We start from the raw sequence: 20,627 nt of genomic DNA, 5'->3' as shown, positions 1-20,627 counted from the left end.
GTGGAACACTGTTCACCCTCTCCAATTAAAAATCAGTTCCGCTTCCTTGTTTGTTTGTTTCTTTCATCCAGCTACCGTTTACCTGCTGTGTTGGTGCCAACCGTGGAAGGTGAAGGTCGCTGGCTGGGCTAGTATTTATTGATCGTCCCTAGTTACCCTTGAGAAGGTGGTGATGAGCTGCCTCTTGAACCGGCGCACCTTCCGTGATGTAGTTCGATTAAACATCCTTATGTCCTGTTGGTTTTCTTTTCCATTTTGCGCTCTCTCGTAGAGTTCAGTGTAAGGTAGCAGGAACTAAAACTCCCCGGTTAAATTTTGATGTTTACTTTTAACTTCGAATCGGCAAATTTACAACGTGCACCCGTTAGTGCAGATTGCAATTGTGGTCACGAAAAAAAGGTCTTCTTCCTAAACTCAAGAACTGAACGGAGGTATGTCGAGCAATAGGTAAATACTTCATTTTTTAAAAATCAAAACCGATTGTGATTTTTGTTCTTGTAAAACAGTCTAACAGTTACGATAGAGTTTAATATATTCCAATGTTTCCATTGCCTGAGAAGCCTACAACAAAGCAATTCTGATACAAAATTGAATTTAAGATATGGGATATAGCAGGAAAATGTTTAAAGTCAAGGAAGTGGAATGCATTTTGAGCAATGCTTGAAACAGAAAGCACTGAGAGAAATTCGACTGACCGTCATACATTTTGTGGCTGTCTGTGTGAGGGAGGGGGTGATGTATAATTGGAATAGAACCTATTATAGTGCTCCTTTGACTTCCAAGGTCTATAGTTTGCAATTGTTACGTCTTTCCTGAAAGAGGCATATGAATTTGTAATATCTGACCATTTATGGGCATTCATTTGCATAATTTGAGAAACAAATGGATAAGAATGTTACATTTCACCAGCAATTTCTGTCTTAGAATGAGAATGCACCCTGCGCACACCAAGTCAATAAGAATTTTCTTTAAATAGACCCAGAAGAAGCAAGAGTTGTCCTCTTTTGAGGTCATGTTTCTGGTTGCCATAGACACATTGTGGGGGCCTGCTCAGTAAAGGAGTTGACCTACTGCTGGTAGCAACGCACCTTCCACAATTATCTGCTAATCAAAGTAAATGAAGGGTAACTAATGAGGAATGCTCCATACTATTTGCAGAATTCATGCTTTCAGCAGCTGACTGTCCCTAACAAGAGCAACCATTTGATTGGATTAGATTACTTACAGTGTGGAAACAGGCCCTTCGGCCCAACAAGTCCACACCGACCCGCCGAAGCGCACCCACCCAGACCCATTCCCCCATGTTTACCCTTGCACCTAACACTACGGGCAATTTAGCATGGCCAATTCACCTGGCCTGCTAAATTAACTCACAATATTACTTGAAATATCCATCCAGTAGTTGAATAGTAGATTTAGTTTTTTAAAAATATTCTGAAGAGAATGTTTTGTGCTTTGTCATATTTTAGTTCTGGTAGTTCACTGCCATCAATCTTATCTCTACTTTTATGTGATGGGTAACCAGGTTAGACAGTCCCTGGTGGGGCTTATTTCCTCTTTCTATGCTGAGTCTAGATCTGTCCAATCATCACTGACAGAGAATACATCATTAATGAGTCCAAAGAGAAGAGGCACTTGAGCTTGATAGCAAGGTAGTTTGTTACATGATATTAATAGGTACAATTTACATTCACTTGCTAGTCCAGTGTAATTATGCCAATCAGAAGCTGTACAGACCACATCTGTTTGTCTCAGAACCTCAACTATCTCCACCTGAGTACTGTGTGAATTCATCCGATTGTGTGGAGCTTAATGCAGCTTCATCATTAGCTCTTGCAGAATCATTACCTTATACATTTCTCCCAAACCATTTTAAAAAAATGTTTATATTTATTTATCTGACTTCACAAATATAAGCATAGAATTGTAGAGATCTACAGCAAAAGGAAAAGACCCTTTGGCCTTTCATGTCCACGTTGGTCAAAGCTGTTTGTATGTTTCACATTTTTCCAAGAACACAATCTTTTTGCCTTCAGAAGATTGGTATTTCTTTTAGTTGAGGACTGTTGGCATTGATTCTAAACTTCTTTAAGTCAGTTCATCACTGGACAATCTTTTATCTCTTGGAAATTTTCCCCAGAGGACATCATTTCTGGAAGACCTAGTCATTGACCCCTACCTTATCTGGAGGACTTCTAATTTCTTGAATTCTCTTCCCAGACGAATCCTTTCTGCTAACTCAGGTAGATCCTATAGGGATCTGAGGGATCTTTAATCTCGAAAATGTCCATCATACAAGATGACTATTCTTTCTTCAATATAGGACCACGGGTTTATGGTCCAGGCAATTGCTTTCTAATTGAACAGCTATTTTGCTTTTGTCATATTCTGGGTGTTTAGAATAAGGAATTTCTTATCTTTGCTATTTCTTGAATCAGTGGATATTAATGTGGCTGCCACACTGCTCATCTCCCTCAATTTGTTAATCATGCTGGCCATCTTCTATCACCTTCTGTGGTTGTTTGACTGGTGAACATTTTCACAGCCTCATTCATGTTGCTGAGAAGATTGCTGCTAACTCAGCATTATTCTTGTGAATGCTTGGCATTCTTGTCCTACTTATCAGTTTGTTCACCAGACTGTACTGCACTCTGAACATTGTCAGGTATAGATTCCTGAATGAGTTCATTTGGGGAGTCTTGAAAGGGCTCATTCTCAGCACTTGATTGTTTTCACCCCAATCTTTGTTGAGTTTTATCTTTTTGCTTTTACTTTATGATGACAGGAGTGTTTGCCAGACCAGACAACCCTGTATTGTTACAGATTTCACAATGAATTATGAGGTCTTCAACAATAAAAACAGAATTTGCTGGAAAAACTCAGCAGGTCTGAAAGTATCTGAGGAGACAAACAGTGACCCTTCTTCAGAATTCGTTTTCTGCTTTTGTTCCTGATTTCCAGCATCTGCAGTTTTTATTTTGAGAGATCTTCAATCTCTTTTGAGATCTCTGGCCATCGCATCACTGCCTGAACACTGGTTGTACACTGAGCAATGCTGTAGGGTCCTTGCTGTATCATTTCCTTCCCGAAGGAAAGCTGAAATAACTTGTCTTGTCATACAATAATAAGTTATCTATGATTTGTATAATGCAATTGGTGCACAAAGTATGCATTCTTGGCCAACTCTCAGAATCTTCGAGTTGGCAATCCTTCAGCACCACACCAGCAAAGGTAGAGCAATCTTGGTCTCTTTTTTGTTCTTGTTAAAATTGTGGCTATTATTTCTTCTTACCCAAATTAAACATTTCTGTTGTGCCATTGTTGGTAATCTCATCATTTCTCTCTCCTCTTTGGTTCCACTTTGAGTATAAGAATTTTGAAGTCAAAAGATGCATGCTGACTATAATGTGAGGAGTATTATTTACAATCTGTCTGAACATTTTCAACTCTCTTGTGCTGCTGCATAATATCCCTTTAACCTTAGGGATTGTTCTACCTGGCCCATGTAGTTTATTCATTGTTGGCTGTAACTTCATTTTCTTCAGTTATGGTATCTCAGCTGACAGGATAGTGAGAGTCATATCAAGCTTAAAATTATCAGTATGTTCTTTGTAAAAACTAAGTCAGTTGAATTGCTACTTTCACTGAAAATGACAATTTCTCAGAGGAATGCCTCTGGCATCTTTTCTAATGGAAACATATTGTTAAATGCAAGTAATCTTTTTCTAGCAGAAATGGGTGTTCTATTACATATAGATGTTGACAGTGTGACCACCAGCATTTTGACTGTTGTTGAAACTATGTCATAGTTCTGTCCTTCTTTTGGCAAGTGACACCAATGTTACAAGTATGGCTTTAGCATTCTTTTGCTATGAATTGGCACTGTCTATGCCTGTGAGGTCTTACTATCCCACAGCACTGACAGTAATTCTTGGCGTTTGATGCTTGTCTTACCCTCTGGCTTATCATTTGCTTCTTTTGAGGGTCCGTACTTGATAAAGTAAATAATTTCTGTTGCTCTTGCGAGGTAGAGATATCAGTAAGTCTTTCTGTTTTCTGCTTTCAGTATGATTTGAATTGCTTTCTCCAAAGTTAAGTCTTCTTTGGACTGTAAGAAATCTGAAAAAGTCCATCAAGAATTCCAGCGTGAAGTCTGTTTTTAATGATTTCTCATTTCAAACCTCCCGACTCACAGTTTCTGTTTAAGCCTTTATTGAAATGTAATAATTATCACTGTAACGCTCTTTAAAACCTGCTGCATGCCGATGCTTGTTCGGAATTCTGCTGACTTAAAACTTGTTTCCTTTTATTAAATCAATGCTGTTTTAAATTCTATTATTGTAAAGTTAATTACGTTTCTTTTTTAAACAAAATCTCTGTATTCAGACTTCTAAGTTCTGTTGTACAGCAGTCCTGTATAAAATGCTTCAAAAAAGCTGTAAAATCAGTTAACTAGCTAAACTGTATTGGGTTGCTTCTTTCAAGTTTCAAAGTGCATTAAATGGCAACACCATATCTCTATACTACCCTGGGGTTTTCAGACCTTTTTTTAATGATCACATTATTCAGAGTTTTTCTGCCTTTTGCAGGCAAGCTGGAGTTTTCTCGTTTCTTCCTCTGTGAAATGGACAACTTCCCACCTTTTAACAATCCAAAACATAGTGCACTTTCTTCAGTGTAGAGCTTTAAATAGAGTTCTCTGGCTGTGACCTTTTGTAAACTTTTCCAAAACCATAGATTAATTACTGAGTCTCAGTTCTTCCATCCTTTCAAAAGATTTTTGCTTCTGATAGACTCTTTCCTCAAAGATGGTGGAAACAAGGTCTTTATTTCAGGCAGAGGTGGACTGATTCTTGTCAGGTAGTGGAATCAAGGGTTATTAGGGTTTGATGTAGGAATGTGGTGTTCAAAACAAGTACTTCAGGCAAACTGCAGGCTTGAGGAGATGAATGGCTATGACTGTTCCTATTTTGTACTTTTGTACATTTGTGCTTCTGTATGTTTGCTCTTTTCCATCTAAGATGAATACTTAAGTTACTTTTCTGGTCTTTTCTCTGCCCTTCGAAGTTGAGTTGTGTGCAGCCTTTTCACAGTGGTGGTCATGCTTGTTATTCAAATGTGAAAGGTCTTTTTTAACTGCATTGCCTTTCCTTTATGCTCTTTTCACCATTTTCATCAACCTTTCTTCTCTTCCCTCAAGGATGTCTATCAGTACTCCTGGAGCCTTTACACTCTCCCTGCAGAGCTTACTTTGCAAAAGCTTGTGTTTTTCTCAGTGTGGCAGGCTTTTTCCCCATTGCTATGCTGTTCCCCCTGCATGTGTTGACAACATATTGACAAGGGTTTGCCTGTGGATTTCTAAATTCACTCAGTTGCTGCTCCCATGACAGCTGATTTCTTGCATTTTGTGTTTCAGTTAATGTCTGCCTGTGTCTTCTTTGAAGCAGTAATACTCTTTAGCAGTAAACCCGCTTTTTATTTTTAAAAAATTCTGCCATCTTTTTCAATGGATTCTGTGTGACCAACACTGGTCTCCATGTCATATTCTAATGTGGATAGTCTGTTGCCAACAATTTTCCTTTCACTATACTGAGTCTGGGACCTATCTAGCTAACACTAATAGAGAATAAACCACTGGTCAGTCTAAACGGAAGAGGCATTTGTCTTACATAACAAGGGAGCTTCTAACATGATAGTAACATGTACAGTTTACATTAGCTTGTTAGGCATCATCAGTTAGGATGAATGGGAGCTGTGCAAAACGCATAGAGTCTTCTCAGGAACTCATGCAGAACTCTCTTGCCTTTACCCAAAGTCTGTGTAACATAACTAGATTGTATGGGGCATATTTCATCCTTATTTCCTTCAGAACCATTACCTTATGCCAGTTTCATCGTCGCATGATTACTATTGGATGCAGGTCAGTCACTAATGAGTCTCTGTGGGAGAAACGATTGGAAATTATGGCATATAAAAATAATGTTAGCAAGTTTTGAGAAGATTTGTAGCTCAGGTTGAGGTTCTGGATGTAGGTTTTCTCGCTGAGGGCCACTGTCCCCTACATCAAAGACATTTCGGAAATGACTGCCAGATTACTCAGACCCCTTGGCATCATGGTAGCCCACAAACCCACTAAAACAGCAGCTAATGAACTTGAAAGACCCTATATAATCAACAAACAAAACTAATTTCATTTCCAAAATACTATGCAAGAACTGTAACAGACACTACATTGGACAAACAGGCAGAAAACTAGCCACCAGGATACATGAACATCAACTAGCCACAAAACAACATTACCCACTTCCACTACTGTCCTTACATACAGATATGGGAGGACACCATTTCGAGTGGGACAACACATCCATCCTATGACAAGCCAAACAGAGACATGCACGAGAATACCTAGAAGCATGGCATTCCAGCCAGGACTCTTATCAACAAAAACATTAACTTGGATCCCATTTACCAGAAAAAGAGCAGGAAATGACATCATCATAGGAAATGATGTTACCACAGGAAATTACATCACCAAGGAGACCCAAGCATACAAATAGAAAGCAGGAAACGCCATCAGTGCTTCATCCGGAGGCTCACTGAAGATGTTACTTAGTATGGCGATGAAACATCTAAAAATGAACCTTCCAGCTCAGCGAGCAAACCCACATCCAGAATAAAAATAATGTGGTGATTCTCTTAAAAAAAATAACATAAAGAGCCAATTTTAACCTCTCTGGGTTTTTTACTAATTTTTTTTCACGGCAGCAGATTTGCTGAACCTGTGCAGAATTTCAGTGCCAATGATTTAACAACAATAACTGGTTAAATAGCACTTTTTAACATTATAAAATATTCCCAGCTGTTTTACAGGAGCATAACAGAACATAACAGAAACTTGACACTCAGTCAGTGTCTGATCCAACCCTTGCCTCCCTAAGATTCTGCCATAAACTCACCAATTGAAATTATTTTCCTGTTATTTATGATGTATCTGGATGACTTGAAAAGATTTAAATGTAGAGGAAATTATCTGAGGAATGAGGTAATGCAGCCAGCCTGTATAGTTCACTGTTCTGCCGGGTGTGTCTACTGGACGTTGCTCAGATTATTTCCATCAACCTCTAGTCTTGGCTCTTCCTCCTAACTAAATAAAGAATGCCTCCACATTGACATAGAGACCTCAATGAAACAGCAAACTAGAATAGTGCCTTCGGGGAGAGAGAAAAAAGAACTGAAGTAATGCAGCACGGGGAATCCAAATGACTTTAAGATCAGTTATTGTTGTTCGTGCTGATATCAGAATTACTCAATGAATAAGAAGAAACCACAGGACATTCAGCAAAGTGCTATTGTTTGAGCTGTGTTTCTGATCAGGGTACCTTTCATCATCTATCCCTGACTTTACTAATGGGGAGGTTTTCTCTGTTGGGACTTTTATTTTATTTTGATTCTTTTTCTTTACTGTTCTGAAGTCAAAGACTTTACTGTGTTAAGTCCTGTGCAAACATCCCTTCCTCTTGTGAAAATTTCCAGGTCCCACTGGATTTTTCTATTTCTATCATCCTGCTACCTTCCACAGAGACTGTATTTTGTGGCTCCTCCCCTGTGACTTTTCACCTTTATGTAGAGAAGCTCCCATCCTGCCCTGTATTCTGCTCCCATGTTGTTCAGTGATGTCTGCTCATCCCACTTGTCCTTCAGCATTTTTCAGCAGCTCTTAATGGCCCAACCAGCAACTCTTATATCACACATATTAACTTTAAAAAAAATGAAAATAATTTCAAACTATGAGAAAATATAGGGACTAAAGCATGATATACCCCTGAAACTGATGGTCAACATTCTCGTGTCTTAAAAAAAATGATTGCATTGATTGTCATGTTCTGAAATTCTTGAGGTTTTAGAACAGTCTCAGACAAATAGAAGACAGCAAAAGTCACATCTCTATTCAAAACGTAAGATGACCGAAATAAGGAATTGGATGGTACTTCATCAAATTTCTGACATTGGGAAAATCTTAGGATGCTATATTGAGGATCATTTAGGCAATTAAAGGGAGGCGATAGACCAGTGGTAATAATACTGGACTGTTTATCTAAGGTCGAGAGTGTGGTGCTGGAAAAGCATAGCAGGTCAGGCAGCATCTGAGGAGCAGGAAAATCAACATTTCGAGCATAAGGCCTTCATCAGGAATCAAAGGACCTGGGTAATGTTCTGGGAACCCAAGCTTGAATCCCACCATAGTAGATGGTGGAATTTAAATTTAGTAAGATGTGGAATAAACAGTCTAATGACGATTGTGATTCGATTATTGGAAAAGCCCATCTAGTTCATTAATGTCCCTTAAGGAAGCAAATTGTCATCCTTCCCTGATCTAGCCTACATGTGACTCCAGACCCTTGACAGTGTGGTTGACTGTCAACTCATTCCTGTGAATAAGTAAAAAAGCAGCAAAAAAATTGAGATAATTTTGGGCATAATTTTGTGATCCCCACGGGCTGGTTTTCAGGTATATTTGGGGGGGTTTGTGGGACCTGGGAGAGAAGGACATGGATGGGGCCTTGGAGACAGGAGAGGGTGAGGGGGTGGAGTTAGGGGGTCTGGTGGGTGTTCCCCTCACTTGCTGCTGCTGAAAGCTGTTTCAAAATTATTTGTGTTTCTTCTCTGTGCTTGCGTGGCCTTTGAGCAAGATACCATATGTAAATGTTCCGTGATGACCTATTGGGTCTGGAATTATGCACATGCACAATGGCCTGTAGTTGTAGGTGCCAGAAGACACTGACTTTCTTTTCACTGCTTTTTTTAAAGTCAGAGTTATTTTTCTGTCATTGAAGAAACTTGGTGTAAATTGCTTTTGATTCTGCTGTCAAAAATCTGTCTCAAAGCTCACCTTCATTATAGTCAATGAGCCAGCATCCACTGCTGTTTGCGGCAGAGAATTCTAAAGACTAATGGCAGTATGATGGAGGGAAATTCTCCTCATCTCCATCTTGAATAGCACGCAGTCAGGTGAGTTGGTCACTTTGGTTGCACTGGGATTTTTGTACATTTTTATGATGGTTTGTGGAGGCACAATTATTGGTGTACTCTTCCCAGCCAAGTCCTGACCCAATTTGTGGGCGGCACGGTGGCACAGTGGTTAGCACTGTTGCCTCACAGCACCAGAGACCCGGGTTCAATTCCCGCCTCAGGCGACTGACTGTGTGGAGTTTGCACGTTCTCCCCGTGTCTGCGTGGATTTCCTCCGGGTGCTCTGGTTTCCTCCCACACTCCAAAGATGTGCAGGTCAGGTGAATTGGCCATGTTAAATTGCCCGTAGTGTTAGGTAAGGGGTAGATATAGATGTAGGGGTATGGGTGGGTTACGCTTCGGCGGGGCGGTGTGGACTTGTTGGGCCGAAGGGCCTGTTTCCACACTGTAAGTAATCTAATCTAATCTAATCTATATCCATGAGCTGGCTAAAGGTACCATCTGTATGTTGCCAAATTTGCAGATTATGTAAGGGTGGATAGGATAGCAAGCTGTGAGGAGCATAAAGAATCTGCAAAAAGATTTATGTGAGCAGACAAAAATTTGGTGTCTGGAGTTTATTGTGGAAAATGTGAGTTGAGAGTGTGTTGCTGGAAAAGCACAGCAGGTCAGGCAGCATCTGAGGAGCAGGAGAGTCGATGTTTTGGGCTGGAGCCCTTCATCAGGAATGACGCTGGGAGCCTCAGGGATGGAGAGATAAATGGGAGTGGAGTGGGGTTGAGGAGAAGGTAGCTGAGGTCTCGAGGTCTCTAGGTGAGGCTGACCATTTTGCAGCAAGAATAGAATAGAATAGTGTTATTTAAAAGGAGAGAGATTGCAGAATGCTGCAATGCAGTGGCAGTTAAGTGTCTTTACGCACATATCACAAAAAAATTACTAAGCAGGTACAGCGAGTAATTTGTCTAATCAGAAAGGCAAGAAATGGCATGTTGGTCTTTGTAGCAAAGTGGATAGAGTATAGAATGTGGAGTTTTTGCTGCAATTGCATATGGCATTAACAACACCATATCTTGAGTGCTTATTTAAGACATTTGCACTGGAACCAGTTCATTAGAGGCTCACTCAGTTGATTGCTGGACTGAAGGACAGTTGGTTTCATAGTCATTGGCATTTAGAAGAAAGGGTGATCTTTTTCAATAGGATTTTGAAAGGCCTTGGCAGAAGGGATATTTTCCCTCATGGATAGTTCTAGAACAGTTTGAAAGTAAGGGGTCTTCCATTCAAGATAGAGATGAGGAGAATTTCCCTCCATCATACTGCCATTAGTCTTTAGAATTCTCTGCCACAGACAGCAGTGGATGCTGGCTCATCGACTATAATGAAGGTGAGCTTTGAGACAGATTTTTGACAGCAGAGTCAAGGTTATGGGGAGCAGACAGGAAAGTGTACTTAAGGCTAGAATCAGATCAATCGTGATTTTACTGATTGACTGAACAGGCTGAATGAGCTGAATGGCCAATTTGTGTGGCACAAATATTCCTTGACTCTTATCAGTTCAAGCTGAATGTTGTCCATCTTTTTGCATTTAGGCAGGCACTGCTTCAGTGTCTAAGGTGTCGCACAATGTATGTAATCATCAGCAAACATCACCACCTCTGACCTTGTGATGGAGGAAAGACGAAGGTTGAAGTTGCTGAAGTTGTGTCTAAGACACTACCTTCAGTTGCTCCTTTGATGTCACGGGACTAAGATGATTGACCTCCAACAACCACAACTGTCTCTTTAGCAAGCTTTGACTCTGACCAATGGCAAGTTTTCTCCTTGATTCTCACTGACATGAAGTCAGGAGCTGAGTGAGCCTGGCCAAACTCAAAAAGGTTCAGTGAGCATCAATGGATACGATTCTTCCTCTTGTACTCTGTTTAAGCTATCCATCAAGATTTTGGAAGAATTCCTGTGAATATTCAAGACAAACGTTGAAAGTTGTAGTGATGTGTGACTTTTGTAGAGTCATAACCGTTTTTGACCCTTTCAACTTTTTTATATTATAGAGGTAAATCTTGGACTTTGGCGAAAAACTGAAGATAGTTTTACAATATGCTTTCATCCATTTACACTATCACATTAAGTCAAGATCTATCTCTTTGTGCCTGGGAACACACAAATGAACAGAACTGGAAATAGTGTCTTAGAAATAATATGTCCTGGGCAATTAGGTATGGGAAATAAAAGTTGGCCTAGCCAGTCATTCCCACATCACACGGATGAATAAATAAACTCAGATGTTTTAATAAGATCACCCCGAGCTGTCTTTTCTCTGCTGTAACCATTCTCACCTTCTATAGCTTCTCTTCATAATTCAAGTTCCTAAACCCAATTTACGTTGTTCCTCACTGCAACCTCTTCAATGCCTGGATGTCTTTCTCAATGTGATTGGATTGTATTTCATATCTGGCCAAACCAGCACTCTATAGAAATCAGATTCGCTTCCTGACATTTGTATTTTATTTTTATGATGATGTAATTCAAAATTCCTCCCTCCTATATCTTTCACTTTGGAATCATCAGCAAAGTTGGTAAGCTATTTCTATTTGGAATATTCACATATCTAACAGAACAAGCAGCACTGATTGGAGAAATGCCATTAATCTATGAGATATCTCACTAATTGCTTTCATGATGATCTTTGGTCAGGCTAATTTTGGGTTACTGCATTCAATTCTGGTCTCCCTGCTGTAGGAAAGTTGTTAAACTTGAAAAGGTTCAGAAAATATTTTCTAAGATGTTGCCAGGTTTGGACGTTTGAGCTAAAGGGAGAAGCTGAATAAACAGGGGCTATTTTCCCTGCAGTGTCGGAGGCTGAGAGGTGACCTTTATAGAGGTTTATAAAATCATGAGGGGCATGGATAGGGTGAATAGCCAATTTCTTTTCTCCAGGGTGGGGGAATCCAAAACTAGAGGGCATAGGTTTAAGATGAGAGATGTAAGATTTAAAAGGGTCCTAAGGAACAACCTTTTCACGCAGAAGGTGGTGCATGTATGGATTGAAGAGCCAGAGGAAATGGTGGAGGCTGGTACAATTACAACATTTAAAAGGCATCTGGATGGGAACATGAACAGCGAGGCTTTAGAGGGATATGAGCCAAGTGCTGGCAAATGGGTCAAGATTAATTTAGGATATTTGCTCAATGTGGATGAGTTGGACTGAAGGGTCTGTTTCCATCTGGTACAACTCTGACTATGACTGACTCTGGTTCTGCCTGCAAAATATTACTTCTTCATTTCAGAAGCCCACTTCCAACTTTAACAGACCATTGTCCTCCTTCACACTTTCTCAAAATCTAGATAAACAGCATTTATCATTGTAAGCAATTCATCTTAATTTTGAAATACAAAAATTTCATTGAACATAAAATGGAATTTGTGGCTGATGCTGTACACTGATGGGAAAATATGCATTTCATATTTTTATGCTCTGCCTGAATCATTAGCTGTATCTGTGTAGTCATGGCATGAAGTTTACATTTTATTCTCCTCTTTTCTATAGCAAGCCGTAACAATGAAAACCCAGGCAGAAACTGAACAAGAAAATGATTCAAAGTCAACTGAGAATCAAAACCATTTTCAATATTCTATCCTGAACCAACCTACAACTAAAAAAGGTAGACATATTGTGTGCTTGTGAATTCCTCAAAACTGCAAGGTTGTCTATTTCTATCGAGTAGCTCCTTCACTTCTGACTTATCCAACTCCTCTTGATGTCACGTACGTGTTAATTGCAGCAATCGCATCTTCTTCACTTCATTATTGCACCTGAGATCTTGATCAGTCAAGGAAATCTCTGACCTTTACCATTCAGGCTCTCTTCCATCCTCTACCCACAATTCCCAATTTCTGATCTTCAGCTCCTTCACAAATTCCCAGCCTTCATCTTTACCCAGCAGAACATTGGTGAGATCCATAATCCTAGCAATCACTGTCTTGCCTCTGCTATTTATATTTATTCCATCCATTCTCCTTGCAAATAGAGGTATACAGCATAAAAATCAGCCCTTCGGCCCAACTCGTTTTCTGGCCCTAACTACATTTCATAGAGTCATCCATCATGGAAACAGACCTTTTGATCCAACCAGTCCATGCTAATCATAATCTCAAACTAAATTAGTACTACCTGCCTGCACTTGGCCCAAATCCATCCCAACATTTCTTATTTACGTACTTATCTAAACATCTTTGAAATGTTGTAACCATAACCATCTCCTCCACTTTCTCTGGAAGTTCATTCAACACATGAATCACTCTGTGTAAAAAAAAATGTCCCTTGTCTTTTTTAAATCTTTCTCCTCTCGCCTTAAAAATATGCCCTCCAACTCTTGAAAGCCCCCAACCTAGGGAAAAGGCACCTTATCTATACCCCTCATGATCTTATAAACCTCTACATGTCATCTCTCGACCTCCTATGCTGCAGTGAAAAACGTCCCAGGCAATCCAGCTCTCCTTATAACTCATATCTGTTATTCCTGGTAACATTCTGGTAAACTTCTTCTGAACCCTCTGCAGCTTAATAATATCCTTCCTAGTACAGAGAGACCAGAACCAGACAGATCAGTTCTGATGAAGAATCACTGAACCTGAAACATTGATTCTGCTTTCTCGCCGCAGATGTTGCCAGATGTCCTATCTTCCTTGAGGAATTTCTGTTTCTGTTTCAGATTTCCAGCATCTGCAGTTCTTTGTACGACTGAATTTACAGATAGAATGTAGAGGTGTAGAATTAGCTATTTGACACATTTAAATGCATCAAAATCAGAAATTAGTGGAAAAACTCAGCAGGTTTGGCAGCATTTGTGGAGAGAAAGAGGAGCTAACATTGTGGGTTCATTGATCCTTCCTGAGAACAGGTTATTCTTTTGGCTGAATCCTTTGATTGCCATGTACGGTTTTATCACCCTCCTTCTGATGAAAGATTCAACTTTTTTCCAGGACCCATTGGCCTAATTCTCGTTGTTGCATCTATAATTGCATCTGGAAGTGGACTTATCTTTGGATATGAGCTGGCAAACATTTCTGGAGCTCTTCTCCAGTTGAGCACTGAATTCCATCTCACCTGTGCTAAACAAGAAATAATTGTAAGTGCAATCATAATGGGAGGCATAGTCGGTTCCCTTTCTAGTGGTTACATTATTGATCGATGGGAACGGCGGATGGGAATCGTTGTAACATCTTGCTGTTATATATTGGGAGCTGTGATTCTATCAGCATCTACTTCCTATGCAATGCTGATGGGAGGACGTATCATCGTGGGAATTGGCACAACATCAGGTGTGATTGCAGCATGTATATACCTATCAGAGGTTGCACCACCAGACAGAAGAGGCATGCTGGTATCTCTGACTGAATTCATGACTGTTATCGGTGTTCTGTTGGCCTATGTTTTTAATTATACTTTTTCTCGCATTTCAAATGGATGGAGGTACATGTTTGCAATTGTTATTCCACTTGCAGTACTGCAAGTTATTGGCATATTCTTCCTTCCACCAAGTCCTCGGTTTATGGTTAAGAAAGGAGATGATGAAAAAGCAAGTCTTGTCCTGAAGAAGATCAGATCATATTCCAATGTTGATGATGAACTGGCAAACATCAAATCTTCCTTGAGCAATGAAAACAATTATAATTTTTTAGACTTATTTCGGTCAAACAACCTGAGAATGCGATTCTGTATCGGATTTGGCTTGGCAATATTTTTGCAAGCTACAGGTCAGCCAAATGTTTTATTTTATGCATCCACTATTTTAAGATCTGTTGGCTTTGCAAGTGATTCAACAGCAACATTAGCTTCAGTCAGTATTGGGCTAGTGAAAGTGCTTGGCACAATTTTAGCGATGTTGCTCATTGACAAAGTAGGGCGTAAGACATTTCTTTGCATAGGAAGTACTATTATAGTTGTATCATTGATTATATTGGCATTACTGATCCATAAAATCCCAATGCAGTTCACAGATATCTGCCATTATCCTAATCACACTAATCGCTGGCAAGATAATATCACATCTTCAATGCTTGGACAACATTCAGTAGCTGTCACTGCCTTGCCTTCAAGAACAGACTTTCTTTCATCAGTAACAAAACAAGACAATATGACAATTATGCAAAATGTATTCTCCTCACCATTTACGGGAAGCCCTGAGGTGGATGGAGATAGGAATGAACCAATTCCTCCAGTGTTAAAGTGGCTGTGTCTGTGCTCCCTGCTTGTATACGTTGCTGCCTATTCTATCAGTTTTGGACCAGGTAAACAAATCTTATGTAGAAGTGAATGCTACATGGATCATCTATTGGTTGTAAACTTTATAAACCTTTAGAGTGTAAAAGTTTAAAGTCACTATAGTCCTACCAAAACATTAGGCTGCTGTCTCATTAGAGAGAGAGACACACACACACACACATATACACACACCTGGTTGTGGTTTAGCCTGAGGTCAGCACACCTCAGGTGAGAGGAGAGGTTGAGAAGAAGAGTCCTTCATGGTAATCTCAGCCAGTACCGGAATTAAACCGACACTGTTGGTGTCACTTTGCATCACTAACCAACTGAGGTAACCAACCCCTAAGTTTAGAATCTTGATTTAGTTGTGATATAATTCTGAATCAAAACATAATGGTTAGAAAAATAATGCAATTCTGTCCCATGATTTAATGTCCACTGAAATTTTTGTGTTCAGAATGATGATGGGCAACTTAACTTGTGTGTTGTAAAAGGTTTGTCAATGATATGTTTACTTAATCTTGGAAGTACTAACGCTGACTTTATTTTCTTTATCTTTGACTGCAGTAATTTGGGTGCTGCTGAGTGAAATCTTTCCAGTAGGGATAAAAGGCAGGGCAGTGGCTCTCATAGCGTGCCTGAACTGGGCCTTGAGTCTACTCATTGCCTTAACCTTTCTGTCCGTGACAGGTAAGGCACAGCCACTAAGGCTTTTGGCAAATGTAATTATTGGATGAAAGCCAAAGTTTATATCTTGGGAATAACTGTGGCCACAGATTGAGCTCACCATTTATTTGACTTATTTTACTGATCAATCCAGATTTTCCAAGTCTGACAAAAATAGGCTTTGTCTGACTCAACTTACAGCCTCATCTGCCCATTCAACACAGAAATCCAGTTTTCCGGTGGAAGTCCTGCTCTCCCAGCTGTCCCTAAATTGAAAGGGCCATAGACACTGGAAACGTTTGCATAGGAAACTTTTGACTTGAAGGATATAATGGAAAATCCACTCAGGGGAGTATCTGTGGAAGTGCTGCAGCTGACCTGGAAATTCTAAGTTGTAGCCGGACCAGAAAGGGAAATAACAGGATGCCAGGGGAATGGTAGAAAAGTTATTTCTTTTGCTGTTAAGAGTTGGAAATCCCGCTGCAGGAGGTACGCATAGAAAGGGCAGAGCTATTTGCAACTGAAGACCACTCTCTAGTAGTAGCAGGTGCACAAACAGCCTGAATGAACATCACACACTGAGACTACATGACTGCAAGTAAGGAAGAAGAATATCTTGTGTATTAAGAACAATTTCTGTGGGTTCTATACGAAATGAAATCATTCTAAGATAGAACTCCCATAGCTTCTAGGGATGCTATTCTTGCAATGTGTCCAATAGTTACTTTGCTTCACATACTGTTCCATCATATCAAACTTGTCAATTCCTAAAACGGTATGGCAGATTTCTCTTGCCTGGATTTACCCAGATAATTCAGTTTCTAGGGATCACTGATTTATATCATGTTGACCATGCTAAACATGAATTGAATACAAAGTCATTCTCTCCATGAAGGCTTATGTGAATGGACCACTACTCTGAAAATTCCATGTACCTGAATGGATTGGCCTAAGGTCCACTTATTTAAATGAGACCAATGAGCTGCAGGCACCTGTTGGAGATTGCCAGCAAATTGATTTACAAAGGATTTGGAATATAGTGTCTATGACTTGCTAGCAGGGGCTTCAGGTATCTGCTTAAAAGGAAGAGATTACACAGAGCACCTATTTGAAATTCCTGAATGTTGTGGCTCCAAGAAAGTGGAGAGTATTCTATCACACTCCTGAATTCAATGTTCTCTAAGTGCAGTCTCTGCCATATAGTCTGGTTTCCATATACCACTCACAAAACTCAGAAGTCTTAGAGATTCACAGCACAGAAAGTCTGTACCAGTAAAAAAGAACAACCTAACTATTCTAATCCCATTTTCTAGTACTTGACCCCTAGCCTTGTATACCTTGGCATCACGGTTGGGCACTTTAATTTTTCTTTAATGTTATGAGAGTTTCTGCCAGATTTCCTCTGGGTGAAAACATTTTTCCACATATTACCTATAAACATCTTGCCCCTTTAGCTGAAATCTATGCCCCCAGTCATTAACTCTTCCACTAAGGAGTAAGGTTTCTTCCTGTGTACTTTCTCTATGCACCTCATAATCTTACATATCTCAAACCCTCTGGTCTGAGAGAAAACAACTGTAGTATATGCAATCTCTCTTTCTAACTAAAACTTTTCAGCGCAGTTTTGGACTCCCTTACCCTGAGAAAAAGACCTTGTCTATTCACCCTATCCATGTCCCTTTGAACTTCATTGTCTAATATATGGGAAGTAGACCAGGTCTTTCCCCTGGGGTGAGGGAGTCCAGAACTAGAGGGCATAGGTTTAGGGTGAGAGAGGAAAGATATAAAAGAGACCTTTTCATGCAGAGGGTGATGAGTGTATGGAATGAGCTGCCAGAGGAAGTGGTGGAGGCTGGTACAATTACAGCATTTGAAAGGCATCCTGATGGGTTTTTGTGTCACCATAGTCTTACCTGACCATAGGGACTGCTCTCTTATTAGAGAGAGAAGTGACTGGTGGTGATTTAACCTGAGGGCCACCATAACTCAGGCAAGGGAAGAGGTTGAGAAGGAGAGTCCTTCATGGTAACCTCAAACCTGTGTTGGGAATTGAACCCACACTGTTGGTATCATAACGCTCTGTAAATCTACAATCCAGCCAACTGAGCTAAACCAATGCCCTTCTGGACAGGTACTTGCATAGGAAGGGTTTAGAGGGATATGGGCCAACTGCTGGCACATGGGACTAGATTAGGTTAGGATATCTGATTGGCATGGATAAGTTGGACCAAAGGGTCTGTTTCCATGTTGTACATCTAAGCTGTAAAGCATTGTAAATTGTTTCTAATTTTCTGTCTTTAATTTGCTAAAACAAAAATTAAAAAGTTCCATCTCCAACACACGAAACGTATATTGGAATTATTAACATTCAAGAGCTCTACCAAATTGATTAAATTTTAAGCCACTGTCTTAAACATCCAGGTACATATCTAGTCCTTCTGATAATGTAAAAAAATTATTAAATATTCAGCTGGTTGGTTAAGTGGTTAATTTTAATAATAGTCAAAATAGAGTAGCTAATATCACCAAGAAAGCAACATGCTAATGTTTTGATCACACATGCTTTACAGTCACTGATGAATGAATCTTTTCTGTTTTATAAGCCCAGAACTCAGTGTACTGGGATAAATCACCCTTGCCCTATATACATGACAACTCTCCGAGATTTATAGCATAGGATATACAATGTTCCTATCCATCTCATGTTACTGAATCTGCTCTTAGCTGAGGCAGCCAACACTTCTTTCTAATTGTAAAGCTAAGAACAAACACCAGATAAGTTAGAAATTGGACGAGAGTTTGTTTCAAATAATCCTTGTATTAAAACAGACCTATATTTTGTGTTAATAAGTTTCAAATATGCCTAATAAATGAGTGGAGACGGAAAACTAAATCCAGATGCAACCCGACAACTCTTAGGACATTTTCTCCATTGACCAGAGTGCAGACAAAATGCTGTAAATGCTTTGGCCAGTATCTGGATGAGTGTTCAGAAAGAACATTTAAATGAGAACCTGTTGAATCAGAATGTTACCTTACAACAATCCAAGGAAGAATAAACAAATCTATTTTCAAATTACTATCTTACTAGCAGACCAGAGGCTGCATCCTTGTGTTGTATTAGGTTAAATAGGCTTGCAGCAGCAAAACTGCACCCAAATGTTGGCAGTACTTCTGGTGTACATTCTAGATCTCAGCTTATAGGACTGTCTTGTAAGCAAATCTGCTGCAAAGTATACTCATCACAAAAGTGGCCAAACTTCAAAGGTAGTTTATTAGCTGTGAAGCTTTGGGGATGCTTTTTTTTAAAGTTTAAAAAAAAACCCCACCATTTTCTTGTGATCCTTAGACTTCAGCAGAGCTCAGGATTTATCTTTGTGGTGAGGAGGAAATCTGCCTTCGTGGAGATGAACCTTCATGAAAAAATGAAACAATAGTGTCTTATCAGCAACCACTTCATACAAGTAATTGTTTTGAAAATTCAATGACTGATGAGTATTAGCATCTCATTGGAGAACATTTGGCTTTGCATTTCCAAAGATTAAATCATTATTTGAAATGCTTTAAAGAATTCAACCACAATAAGGTACTATTGATTGAGATTCTTATCACCTATAAATAAAAGGTCACATCTGGATCAACTCAGTTGCAGTTGATGGAAAACCGAATCCAAATAACTCAACTATTCAGTGAGTATGCACTGTGTATTTATCAAGATTAAACACAATTCCTCCCATTGTGAATATTGAAACAATTGAAATTTCCAAGACTAAGATCAATTGACTTCTGTTGAATGAAGGTTTCAAGGGATACACTGACAAGTCAGTGGATTTGTGATAAAGACCAACCATAATTTAATTGGACAACAAACTCTTAGGACTCCCTGCCTCTTCATGATTTCATGTCCCAATTCCAGGAATATACATTAACAAAGTACTTGTTCGATAAGCAGGTCGGTCCCTCCATGCAAATCTTTCTGCCATTTTAAGAAATAGCTTACAGCTGGCTGAGATATACACTGAATTCATGACTATAGAGTGAACTAGTCTTTACCTGGTAATCTTGATTTTATTCTGATGGCAAACCTGTGGAGTGTGAACATATCATAAAATTGTTTTGTTCCTTTGAAAATATGCTTACATTTATTGTTGTTTAATGGTTCCAGAATTAATTGGCCTCATGTGGGTTCTTCTAATATACGCAATTGTCAGTTTTATCGGATTGCCTTTTATCATATTCATTGTACCTGAGACGAAAGGTCAGACCCTAGAGGAGATATCCGAACAGCTAAACCAAGGGTAAGTTGATGTAAAATCCAATATTCATGTGGTAAGTACAGCTTGTCAACGAATCAGATTTAATGGTGGCCAACATTTTGTAGTAGACAAAAAATGTAACTAGGATGCCATCCCAGTGAGACTATACAGTTTGACAGTTTCCAGTTCCCTTTGTCATGGTTGACTCAATATTCTGAGCTGTTCTGACATTTCAGGACATTAAGCTTGAAAAAGTAATTTGATTTTGTTCTGGTTCCTGCAATGATGCAACAGAATTAAACTATGTTTAGTTTATTTCTTTATTTAAGCTGATTTTTAAAAGTCAAGTTTTATTAGTATGTAAATTTTTCTTATGCATGTTCCAATTTAATCATGAATGGGAGGATAATGAAGGCAGTAAAGTACAGAAATGCCAATTACTAAATTACTTTTGGTTTTCTTCATTAGGC

At 39.4% G+C, this 20,627-nt stretch overlaps 1 protein-coding gene across 4 annotated transcripts in view; it reads left to right on the top strand.

The window, feature by feature from the left end:
* Positions 1-88: 88 nt before the first annotated feature.
* The window catches only part of slc2a12 (solute carrier family 2 member 12), a 38,917-nt gene continuing 18,378 nt past the window's right edge, over positions 89-20,627 (top strand). For 2 of the 4 annotated variants that reach the window (XM_072553906.1, XM_072553889.1), the window contains exons 1-5: positions 89-447; positions 12,518-12,632; positions 13,954-15,261; positions 15,803-15,925; positions 20,067-20,199. In XM_072553906.1, coding sequence (XP_072410007.1) covers positions 12,530-12,632; positions 13,954-15,261; positions 15,803-15,925; positions 20,067-20,199 — 1,667 coding nt within the window. In that variant the 5' untranslated portion in view covers positions 89-447; positions 12,518-12,529. The remainder of the gene's footprint in view (positions 448-12,517; positions 12,633-13,953; positions 15,262-15,802; positions 15,926-20,066; positions 20,200-20,627) is intronic. The other 2 variants (XM_072553897.1, XM_072553914.1) reach the window with 2 other exon arrangements.

The sequence above is a fragment of the Chiloscyllium punctatum genome, chromosome 3, assembly GCF_047496795.1.
Source record: "Chiloscyllium punctatum isolate Juve2018m chromosome 3, sChiPun1.3, whole genome shotgun sequence".
NCBI classification, from domain to species: domain Eukaryota; kingdom Metazoa; phylum Chordata; class Chondrichthyes; order Orectolobiformes; family Hemiscylliidae; genus Chiloscyllium; species Chiloscyllium punctatum.
Note: the sequence above shows the minus strand (reverse complement) of the source record. Positions and strands in the feature narration are given on the sequence as shown.